Source organism: Anabrus simplex, chromosome 4 (genome assembly GCF_040414725.1).
Source record: "Anabrus simplex isolate iqAnaSimp1 chromosome 4, ASM4041472v1, whole genome shotgun sequence".
In the NCBI taxonomy this organism is placed as follows: Eukaryota; Metazoa; Arthropoda; class Insecta; order Orthoptera; family Tettigoniidae; genus Anabrus; species Anabrus simplex.
This window is the reverse complement of record NC_090268.1, coordinates 360,998,388-361,010,473: the sequence shown is the minus strand read 5'-3', so window position 1 is coordinate 361,010,473 and position 12,086 is coordinate 360,998,388. Positions and strand designations below refer to the sequence as shown.

Genomic DNA, 12,086 nt, shown 5'->3' with positions numbered 1-12,086 from the left:
TACAAATGTTTCTACATCTTTCTTCATATTTGGCCACCGTATAACATCTTTAATACGTGCTAGTGTTCTTGTGATCCCTTGGTGTCCGCCTACAAGGGACGTATGGGCATCACGCAATATTGCTAACTTTTCCTCCTCAGTTATGTCTTTTCGCTCTTTAACAGGTGTTTCGCCTTCATCTTCGGACTCACTCTCCTCTGCTATTGCGTCCTCGGAGTCGGAGTCTTCGATCCGTACCTCTTTTCCTGACCTCTCTGCTTTCACGTCCACGAGATCATTTCGCTCCTTATCTACTCTTTCGGTTTCACCTGTTTCACCTGTCCCTTGGGGAGTAGTTCCTTCTGAACTCACCACTTGTACCGTTCTCTCAGGTACAATGGGAATTCTACTCAATGCATCCGCATTCTTATTTGTTTTGCCCGTCTTGTACACTATCGTGAAATCATATTCGGCTAACTTTAATCTGAATTTTATTAACCTGGTGATGGGTCTTGCACATTAAATACCCACTTCAGTGGTTTGTGCTCTGTTACTACTGTGAAGTGTTTCCCGAATAAGTATGGCCTGAAATACTTTACACCCCATACAATTGCAAGTAATTCTTTCTCTGTGACTGAGTAGTTTCTCTCCGCTTTATTCAGAGTTCTGCTTGCATATGCCACTGGTAAATCTTTCCCTAATTCTCCCTGTGATAATATAGTGCCTAAGGCTTCGCCACTTGCATCCGTAGTGAGAATGAATGGCTTCTCAAAATCTGGGTACTGTAATATGAGTTTCTCCGTTAACTTCTGCTTCAAAATATTGAAGGCTGCCTCCTGCTTGTCTGCCCATACATAAGGGACATTATTCTTCAGGAGTTCGTACAGAGGTTTTGCGATTTTACTGTATTCAGGAATAAATCTCCGATAGTACCCGCTTAAGCCTAGAAATCCCTTCAATTGTTTTGTGGTTTGAGGCCTAGGAAAATTCTTTACCACCTCAATCTTTCGCTCATCTGGTTGCACTCCATGCTCGGTAATGATATGACCTAGGAATGCTACCTCTGTTCGCAAAAATTCGCACTTATCTGGCTGTAATTTTAGCCTGTGCTCCCCGAGTCTTTGAAATACTTTTCGTAGTCTCTGATTAGGGTCTTCTATGGAACTAGCATAGACCAAAATGTCGTCCATATAAATGAGACATTTAACACCATTTAGGCCCGACATGGCGGTTGTCATGAGCCTCATAAAAGTACTCGGCGAATCCTTCAATCCCACGGGCAAACGTAAATACTCGTAATGTTTCCCTAAAGCTGAGAATGCCGTCTTCTCACAGTCCTCTGGCCTTATTAGCACCTGATGATACCCCGACGCCAAATCCATGGTAGAAAAATACCGTGCTTTCCCTAAAGCATCTAAGAGCTCTGATATGAGAGGTATTGGGAATACTGTCCCTATTGTCACCTTGTTTAAAGCACGAAAATCAATGCACACCCTGTATTTCTGTTTCCCTGAAGCGTCCAATTTCTTGGGAACGAGAAGTAATGGCGCTGACCATGCACTTTTACTAGGTACGATTATTTCATTCGCCAACATGTCGTCAATTTGCCTTTGAATTTCCTCCTTTTGAGCCTCAGGTAACCTGTAAGGTCTCACGTTAATTGGAGGTTGGTCTTCCCTGACTCTAATCTCGTGTTGTAACAGATCGGTGTACGTTCTAAATGAAAAATATCATTATATGCTGCACAGATAGCATACAACTCTTCTCGGTCTTTAGGTGCCAAATGGTCGACCCTTAATTGTTCTATCACTCTCTGTTCTCGAGATTTCGTGCTTCCCTGTTCTACTTGTGTTACCTGGTTCACTCTCTTTTGTTCGATACATTTTGAGATTGTCATAGGTTCAAGCTCTTGTATAGGGAGTATGGGGCTTTCGAAGTTTACTTTGGTTTCCCTCGTATTAAGCACACTCACTATTGCTTTGTGACTGCGTGCCTTTGTTAAGCAACTCGCTATGTATACTCCTGGCAAAATTTCCTTTTTGTCAATCACACCTTCTGCTACTTTTTTGTCCGTTCTCACTTCAGTAATCGTCTCTGTTCTAGGCTTGAGACAGATTGTGTGGAGCTGAGCAGTTTTCATCGTTATGTGATGTTGCTCACCCTTTAATATGACATAACCTTCTCTGAAATTTATTATACTATCTTTGAGTATGTTTCTGCCTACAATCCCGTCATACTTGAGCTGTACGTTGTCATCCACTGTATGAAAATCTGCGTTTGACTCCCCTATTGGAAGTCGTACAATGCCCTTGGTTCGGATTCTCTCTGAATCTACGTCTTTTAATTTAGAGGCAGGTTCCCTAGCGATCATGGCTTCCTTTGGCACTACCTGTCTCTTTATAAGGGATACTTCACTCCCAGTATCTAATAAGAATCGAAGCAGGTTCTCCTGACCTCGTATTCCAATTTCGACTGTGCCTTCTAATGCACTCAAATTATCCCGGTTGGTGACACTTATTTGGCATATTTCATGTACACTTAAACCTATTGGGTACCTTCGATCGAAAATTTCTACATATCCATCTCTGTAATTAATTATACTCTGTTGTAAAAGGTCTCTCCCTATGAGGCCATCTGACGAAAGTTGAAATTCATCTCCGACAACATGAAATTCAGGGGAAGAATCCCCTATGTGCAGTATAACACATCCCCGAGTGCGTGAAGTCTTCCCAGTTATGCCTGAGAGCTCTACTACCGGTTTACGATAGTGAATCTCTTTCTTTGGTATACTCTTTTCCCGGATTAGGCTAATGTCAGCCCCTGTATCTATCAAAAATTTGAAAGGTCTATCCCGTTCTTTAGCGTGCACGAGTATCGAACCTGATCTATCATGTTCCCTTCGTGATTGATCTCTTTCTGTAATGGACTGGTTTCTACTAATCTGTCGCGGGGAATTGCGCGACTTATCTGCGCATTTCTGAGTTGCGCTCCTACATGGGCCTTTGCTTTGCTGGGACTTATCCTTAGGCCCGTTGTGGTGGTCCCTGTTTAGTTTAAATCTTTCTTATGAAGACTTTTTCCTTTCGCATACTGTTTCGGCCCATCTACATACTGTTTATCCCTTTCATGTCCCCTTCTCGCGTACTCACGAGGTTTGGATTTTGCACTATTCTCTTTTTGGTCTTTGAACCAACAGACTCTTTGTAAATGACCCTTTCGTCCGCAAATGAAACATTTTCTTTCCCTGAGTTGCTTTGGCCTTTCGCGGCAATGGGACTGTTTGTGTCCCGTCCTGCCACAATTATAACATCGGATTATTGCACAAATGTGTATTTCTCGTGACTTATCCTCATCTTTTTCCCTAGTTTTCTTTCTACAGTCTTTTTCTATATGGCCTACCTTCTGACAATATTGGCAGGTAGGTGGACCTTTCTTGGTGGCTTTCTGTTTTCTACAGTCCCTAGCTATATGCCCCTCACAATTACAATTATAGCATATCACTCTAATGTTCGCCCTCTTATTTGTTAATTTACAGGGTGTTTGCCCGGTCATTCACGGTGACTGTCTGTCTGAGTACGTGTATGCTTTCACTCTCGTTTCGGCTGGTTTCCTTATCTGACCCATGAGCTGTTATTTAGCCTGAGCGGAAACTATCGCTGTTTCCTCTTCTGTGGCAATGTTGACCGCCTGTTCTAATGTTTGTGCATCCCGGCTCTTAATGAGAGATTGTATTCTCTCGTCTCTGATACCCTGTACAAAGCTAGCCTTTACTAACTTACGTACCGCCCGTATTTGGTATTCTCTGGCAACTAATGGTTCACCCTGGACCATTGCGTTCCGGAGTTCGGTTCCCATGCGGTCAACTCTATGGGCCCACCTTGCGATACTTTCGTTCTTACCCTGTCTGGCGGCAAACAACTGACATGCATAGAAGTCTACAGTTCGTCTCTCGGAATAGTATTCGTGTAAAGCTCCCTTTATATCATTCCACGTTTCGATATCGGCCCTCACGAGTAGTTTGCTACGCGCATTTTTCGTGATTTTAGTGAGTATTAATTTGTCAAATAGTTCGCGCTCTTCTGGCTTAACTAACCCTGTTGCCATTTCAACATTTTCACAAAATTCTTGCAATCTTTCTTTGTGTAAGCCATCAAATTCAGCCCCTATGAGTTTTAAAGCCTCTGTTACTGTTAAAAAGTGGGCATGCAACACTCCACTTGCATCATGCATTATTTCTGCATTACTAGGGGTAGGACTAGCATTTCTATCTGAACCCTCCATTATGAGTTGGCTTTTGACTCACCCTCTCTGGTTAATCGCTGGACTCCGAGCTGGATTGACTGTTCCCTAATAACTGCTACTGTCTGCTTTCTGCCTCCAAGCGACTCAAACGACTTGAATTCCTTTCCCGTTGCCTTCCTCTTAATGTACCTGAAACAGTGATCAAATACAATTACAAATTTATTCACCTTTATTCCCGATCACTAAGCAGCACTTAAAGTGATCGTAATTATATTTATATAATATTCACAACAAATGAACACCTGAATTTTCTATTAATTTCCCGTAAATTAATTGTTACCCCTCATCTGCACACCAAATATTTTAAGCCCACCTGTCGTGACCCTAAGGGATGTACAACAGGCTGAGGACTTGGGTTCGGAGTTCTGGGAGCGTATAGTCAGATTGGCAAAGTTTAAACACTAATTATATTCTATACCCAGGATATTCACACATCAATATAAAATCTCTGACACCATTTACTCTCAATCCCTTCTCAACTTCAGATCTACGAGAATATCTTTAAGTCTTGTTCCTAGTACACACAAGAATACTTATAATGCATATATTTACTGGTGAATACTTAACTACGGAGTATAGCTGATTCTTGTACAGCTGACGTCTTCACTCTTCTCTTCTTGTCTTCTCCTCTTCTGCGTAGGTATCCCTGGAACTCGTTAATCTTTGCGGCGACGTGAATTATCCCAATTACAATTAAGCTGCTAGTCTATAAGCTGATATTCCAACACCTACTTTGACAATCGGTGTGGAGAATCTTTGTGATTGTTCAGCAACAAGTCACACTCAGTTCAAGAGCCTGATACCCCTCTATCTTACTATCACTTTACTGCGTCTGCGACTGAATGCTAAGTCTACCAGTACTCCAACAGTTCTCCCTAACTAACTATTCACTCTTCTGCGCGATACTGCCTACCGTCGAAAAGCCTCCTTTGAGGTCTGCTAGTCCAAAAGTCTTCTTCGAGGGATCACAGTCAAAAAGTCTTCTTCGGCTAGATATAGCCACACAAAATTATTATATTATAAATATTATTATTCGTATGTAAGTATCATACATGAGAATGACTAGGTACATCTTCTTGTAACCATTTTTATGTTTTCTTAGTTTAAGATTTTAAATTTAATGGTCAATCCACATGTAACTGTAGATACGTATGCCTTTTATCCTGACCTTTTTTCACCTAGACTGTGGTGGAATATATGTGATGAAATCCAAGAATTAAAAATCTTCCTATTTTTGGTTTCTAAAAGTTGGCAGGTATGAAAGTTCCTGCTACTAATCACCTTGTAACAAGAGTAATTACTAGAGACAGGAACTTGCCTATTTGCCTATTTTATTCCTGTGTTCAGAAACGTAGGCTTTTGAGATACAAATCCGTTTTAGGGTCTTTTTAGCTATATTTCGTTGGTTTTGTTGTGCCTATAAATGCCTATTTCAGGGGTTTGTGCCTATTTAGAGTATAAATGCCTATTTCATGCCTATTCTATGCCTTTTGACCGTATTTTTACAAAGCCGATTTTCTTCCAGTGCATTATATTGTAGCTAGTGTGCTCGACAGAATTATCTTCTCTTTTTCCAATATCTGTTTACCCCACGAACAAAAATGGGAATTCTCAGAAGTCATCAGAAATAGTTCTAGGGAAATTTCCATCAAGAGAAACAAGGAACAATTTGACCTCGAAGCCTTCAACCCCTTCAGTCTCTTACGACATATGCGAGAACCAGTCAAGGTCGAACTGCGTTGTACAATCCATATGCCCTGTACCTCTCTTTCGATGCGAAATGTTGTACACCTAAGCTTTTTGTTCAGAACGTGTTATGATTTATTGTGAAGTGGAAGAAGAAAAAAGAAATGTGCTTGCGGCAATGCCCAAAGAAAAATCGTCAAAGTCCTACTGGTTGAAGCAGTGGATCACGGGGGATCCCAATTTCATGACGATGGAAGGGTAGTCTGTCAAGCCTGCAGTAAGGAGGTGAGTACGTTTGTTCCTTTTATCTTTTTTTGTGATTGAGAACTATGATCGCATTTCATTGTAGCATATATAGACCTATTTATTTATGTGTTGTGGCAAGTTGTTTTGTCGCAATGCTGTATTAGTCGTGAACTTTCAATTATTCCTTTATATTGCTAAAACATAAATCATCATTAAATTACTGAACGAGGAGTTAGAACGCCGGTGGTCTCTTGTCACAGAATGGATCAAAATTAAATCGGTGCTTTGAACTGTGATTCATCTCCTGTGAAAATAGAGATTTGCAATTGAAATGCAATTTTTAAAACTCCCTTTAAAAAACTGTGAACCAAGCTCGATAGCTGCAGTTGCTTAAGTGCGGCCAGTATCCAGTATTCGGGAGATAGTGGTTTCGAACCCCACTGTCGGCAGCCCTGAAGATGGTTTTCCGTGGTATCCCATTTTCACACCAGGCAAATGCTGGGGCTGTACCTTAATTAAGGCCATGGCCGCTTCCTAACCACTCCTAACCCTTTCCTGTCCCATCGTCGCCATAAGACCTATCTGTGTCGGTGCGACGTAAAGCAACTTCCAAAAAAAATGTCGTGAATGCTATTACACTTCTGCTAAGCCTTCGCGAAACATAGGTTGCAGATTCAATATAGCCCGGCTAGGACGATGCTACAGCGTGTGTTACAAAGTTGCCAAGGCTATCTTTACAAGACCAGGCCAGCGAAAAGACCGTTGGTCTGGATTGGTGAGGTCCGGTTAGTAACCGTTGTGCTTGAGGTGGTGGGGTGGGGGGGAGCAAAGAGAGTCTAAGGGGCGTAAGCTCCCAGGTTAACAAGCCTCTAGCATCCCCTCCAGAGTCTTACTAAATTGTGACAAAAATAAGGATAAGGGCGCATGTCACGACAGTTTCGAATGACGCGGTTTTTAATTTTCAACGAGGGTGGCGGCCTTGTGGACACACACAATGCAGGATCTATTGCAGGCGACAGAAAATAGTCTTCATGACAGCTGACCTGGCTGACCAAAGCTGGCGAATAGAAACAAGTAAAATGTTCACAAATCTGAGATTTATAGTGCCTCCGTTTTCATTCATCTTCTTGTTTCTGAATTTGGCCACCTTTGGACCGCATTGAACCTAAGGCTTTCTCTTTTTCTTTGTCATCTTCTCCTTCTCCTCCTCCTCCTCCTCCTCCCACAACCTCTTCGTCCTTTCACTTCTAACCTTCCTTTCTTTCTCGGATATGACCAATTTGGGTCTACATTTTGGTGGTTTCTCCTGGAATGTTTTGTTGCTGTACATTCGGCTTCTAAATTCTTTTCTGTTGTGAATCATACCCATTGTAATTCCACTTTATATTGCATCTTTTTTTACCTCTTCTACCCACTTCGTCGAAGCTTTTAGTCCAGTGATGTACTTGAATATTTTCTTAGTTAGCCGTTCCTCATCCATTCTTCCTAGATGTCCATAGAATTTTAGACTTCGCTTTCGCATGGTGACAGTGATTTTTTCGGTGTATTTGTATAGATCATCATTTTTGTATTCATCCACTCCCCATCAGCATTTTTCTGTGGTCCTAAAATTTTCCTTAAGATTCTCCTCTCCTTTTTTTTCGAGATCTTGAAGCTCAACTTTTTTATTCATTGTCAGGCTCTCTGAAGTGTAGAGACCCTCTGACTTTACCACTGTGCTGTAGTGTCTAAGTTTCGCTTTCATTCTTCCATATAAGTAAAAATACTGCTAGTGCCAGCTTGGTGGGTCCTTGGCAAGCATAAAGGACGGATCTCTCCTCTACGCTACTCCCGTATCGTTTCACGTCTTTTTTATTATATTTTTCACTCGGTGAACTCGACACATACTGCCAAATTATAACCGAAAACCCTTAAGGACATATTTCCATGTAAATTACTAATTCCTTTGTTCCTACTTTTAAGTTTTGTACTTCTGGAAACATCATCTCTAATTGTTTTTTTATGAATTGCATGATATATATATATATATATATATATATATATATATATATATATATATACTATGCATTATTGCCAATTAGCCCAAATTTAGAAATTTAAGATATAGGGGCACTGTAATTGATGTCAATTTTATTATTTTACAGATCAAATGTGAGAAAAATACCGCATACATCAACTTAAATACTGTGATGCATCTGATACGAGTATAGAAATCTATATTAACGCAGCCTTTCTACCAGTCCACTTTGGGCAGCGACTAACAACCATTTTCTTCAGACCTATGCACTGCAATGTTGGGAACTAATATGCCCCTGCCTAAACCAGAGGATCTTAAAATTTGAACAAGTTGCCGGGAGCAATCACCAAGTTGGAGAAGAGTGGCATGCCCCTGGTAGTCATTTAGGATTGTGGAAGAAGTCAGGGGAAGCTTTGTCCGAACTTCTGGTAAGGCAGCCTCTGTCAATGAAATAAAACCAGATTAAGTGACTTCACTGAAGTTTTGTCCATTCATGTCTTGTAATATTGAGAGATCTTTCTTTCAGTACAAAAACATTATGCATGAAAGGAGAACATGTTTGTTACCGGAAATCATTGAAACTTTGCTTGTAAATTCCTTGTATAGTAATTGAGTGTGTTATCAAATTATAAGCAATTTTTTCATGCCTATTTTGTTGCCTATTTACACGTTAGTGCCTATTTAAGTGCCTATTTTGGGTAATTTAAGAGCCTATATGCCTGCCTATTTTAACTGTTTTTAGTGCCTATAATTCTCGTCTCTAGTAATTACAAAGAATTGTAGTGATCTTTGAGTTCAACGCATCAAGAGTCCATCCAACAGGTTTATTTTCAACAAAACTTCTTATGTGTGCTAACATTACTCAAGCCAACAACTCTGGCTCAAAACGTGGTACACATCATCACTGTTTTACAGTTTTAAACATTCTCACTTGACATTCTTGTGAAAAAATGTTGCATTTTACTTGATGTATTTGCTAACCAAATCATATTTTTATTCTTTTAAATTATTTAATAACATCCTTGTTGTATTTTAACTTGTCTTTTGTATATCAACTGATGATGTTCCTAATGTGGTCGAAACATGTCCTGAATTAATATATTTATGTTGCCTTGAAGAATAAATAACTACTGGTATTGTAATGGTGGAATTTTCTATTAAGAATCTTACTATTGACAACATGGGCTTGAAATTAAATTAATTTCTTCTAATGAGGTTGTCAAGGCGATTTCTATTTTTCAGAGCGTTCTGTGAGGGAGCATGTGGCTCATGTTACAAGAGACTATAGTGGTAGATTCAAAATAACAATCATAATTGCAGCTAGATGCACGCACCTGACAACTCCTCTACTTATGAATTGTGTAAAAAAAAAAAAAAAAAAAGTATTTTTCAATGCATCGTTAAGGCATCAAGTCTATATGAACCGACACCATGGTTAGCCGGTTCAAGTCCTGTTGCTGGAGAAAGAAATTCATTATCAGAATATGGCCGGCAGAGTAGGAGAGGAGGGGGTAAACAATTTCTAATTATGCGTGCCAGAACCTGGATTCAATTTAAAATCTCTCCAGAGTGTTCATATAGAGTGCTGGTGTATGACTCTGGTGATGGTGATTAGTCCATTAGATGGGGACATAAAGCCTCAAGCAGATCCCATGGTGTTATTCAACAGGAGTAGGCTATGTGCCAACACCATGTTTCACCTTCTCTCTACTTTATCATCATCATCATCATCATCATCATCATTCCACGTCCAGATGTGCAGGTCGTTCATGGTTTCAAATAGAAAGATCAATCAGTCACTACTGATCTGCATTTAGGGCAGTCACCCAGATGGCAGATTCCTTATCTGTTACTATTTTCCTAGCCTTTTCTTAAATGTTTGCAAAGAATTTGAAAATTTATTGAGCATTTCCCTTGGTAAGTAATTTTAATCCCTAACTCCACTTACTACAAATGAATATTTGCCCCAATTTGTCCTCTTGAATTCCAACTTTATCTTCATATTGTGATTTTTCCTTTTAAAGACACCACTCAAACTTATTCATCTACTAATGTCATTCCATGCCATCTCTCCACTGATTGCTTGAACATACCACTCAGTTGAGCAGCTCATCTCCTTTCTCCCAAGTCTTGCCAACCCAAACTTTGCAACATTTTTGTAACGCTACTCTTTTGTTGGAAATAACCCAGAACAAATCAAGCTGCTTTTCTTTGGATTTTTTCCAGTTCTTGAATCAAGTAATCCCATATACTGGAACCATACTCTAGTTGGGGTCTTACCAGAGACTTATATGCCCTCTCCTTTAGATCTGCAACAGAAAAGCTGACCATGTCCTCGGATATCCCCAACACACATACAATTTTTTTTTAATTGAATAAATAAATAAACTGTGATGTAAACTTTCCAATGCAGAATGGCATTAGGTAAAATTATTTTTGTGGGAGATGTCTGCAGACCCCATAATCCTCGAGCCTGCCTGCATTGCTAACTTTATATGATTGTCAATTGTACTGTGTTATGTCAAATTTAATGGTGATGAAAATTACATATCTTTTATATTATTATGCTGACCTTCTTATGATACATCAAAGTCCTTAGGTGTTCTTATTTTTACACATTAAATTTTAGTCAATAAATCAATTTCAGATTACTTGCTTTCTTTATTATATGAATGTGGAGCATTGTCTGGTTTCTTTTTCCAGTTATAGAAGCAGAAGCAATTCCAGGTCACCAGGACACTATAACACATATAGGATTGTTGAAATATGGCAGTGGAAGAATGACTCAGAGCACTTGCTTCTCATCTTCATTTGAAGAAATTTCTGTCTCAAATGCTCATTGTAGAATCTCTAGTATAAATTCAATTGCTCAACCATGCTTTTATGAAAGAATTATTTATTATATTGTAGAGGTATCTTATAAAATTACTTATTAATTAACTTGAAATTATGTGCAGGGATCATAGGCAAAAAGTGTAAAATTAAATCAGGTTGTACGTCCATCTACAGTATATCTCTCAACGCTTCATATTTACAATGCATGCTCAACACATACAACCACACTCTCGTTTTTTGCTAACTACTTATCAGAACAGTTGGATTTCACTGTTCATGTAAAAGTGTAGGTTCTGTAGATTATGTTTACAAAATTACTAAATAAATAAGCTTACTTGCTTTCTCTTTCTGAGTGTTTCATATGTCACAAATTTTCTACATTTTAAGCATACAAGGTTTTATAGCTTATTAGCAGTCTTCCTTTTATTATAGATTACTTCACAAATTTATAAATTATTATTACAGTAAAAACTAGTGAAATGTATGAAAAGTGAGATTTGTAATTAAATATGTTGAAGGTGATAATTTAGATGTATCCTTCTCCCTGAGACTTGATGATCAAAATATATATCTGTATGATTATACAGTATACTTTTTATTTATACCTGGTGATCCACCAGCCCCTTGCAATCCAGTTTTATGCATCTCTTCACATTTACTACACTCAAAGACATTGGTCCCTTTCTCTCAACCAGGGTAATATAATGAGATGTGTTTTTATGGGCTAGAAGACAGCAGGAATCGTGAGCACCACTATTAATTCATTATGGGTACCTCGAATGAACCCGTGAAACGAGTACACATATGCAGAACATATACTTTAAAACAGGAGGTGGACGCACAGACCGGGAGAACCGTATTGTATAGGCTGGGAAGTGGGTGCCGTATGTCAAGTGTCGCAGTAGCGCACATGGCTAGCATGCGGTAGGATGTGCAATAGTTGACAGTGCTCGAGGGTCAGAAGGTTCAAGTCCCATGTAAGTTTTTTTTTTTTTTTGCCTGGGATGTGGCAAGGTTGTAT

At 39.4% G+C, this 12,086-nt stretch overlaps 2 protein-coding genes across 3 annotated transcripts in view; one reads left to right on the top strand and one right to left on the bottom strand.

Moving 5' to 3' along the window:
* The window catches only part of LOC136871990 (microtubule nucleation factor SSNA1), a 258,249-nt gene extending 246,603 nt beyond the window's left edge, over positions 1 to 11,646 (top strand). Inside the window, exon 5 of one of the 2 annotated variants that reach the window (XM_067145778.2) lies at positions 10,934 to 11,646. The gene's annotated coding sequence lies outside the window, so the exon portion shown is untranslated. The remainder of the gene's footprint in view (positions 1 to 10,933) is intronic. The other variant, XM_067145775.2, reaches the window with a different exon arrangement.
* LOC136872108 (uncharacterized) lies at positions 3,610 to 4,260 on the bottom strand. Its single transcript, XM_067145956.2, has one exon. The coding sequence runs from the start codon at positions 4,258 to 4,260 to the stop codon at positions 3,610 to 3,612; it is 651 nt and encodes a 216-aa protein (XP_067002057.1).
* Positions 11,647 to 12,086: the final 440 nt, after the last annotated feature.

Coding starts and splice junctions, on each gene's coding strand:
- LOC136872108 (XM_067145956.2), bottom strand. CDS start 4,260: ATGGAGGGTTCAGATAGAAATGCTAGTCCTACCCCTAGTAATGCAGAA.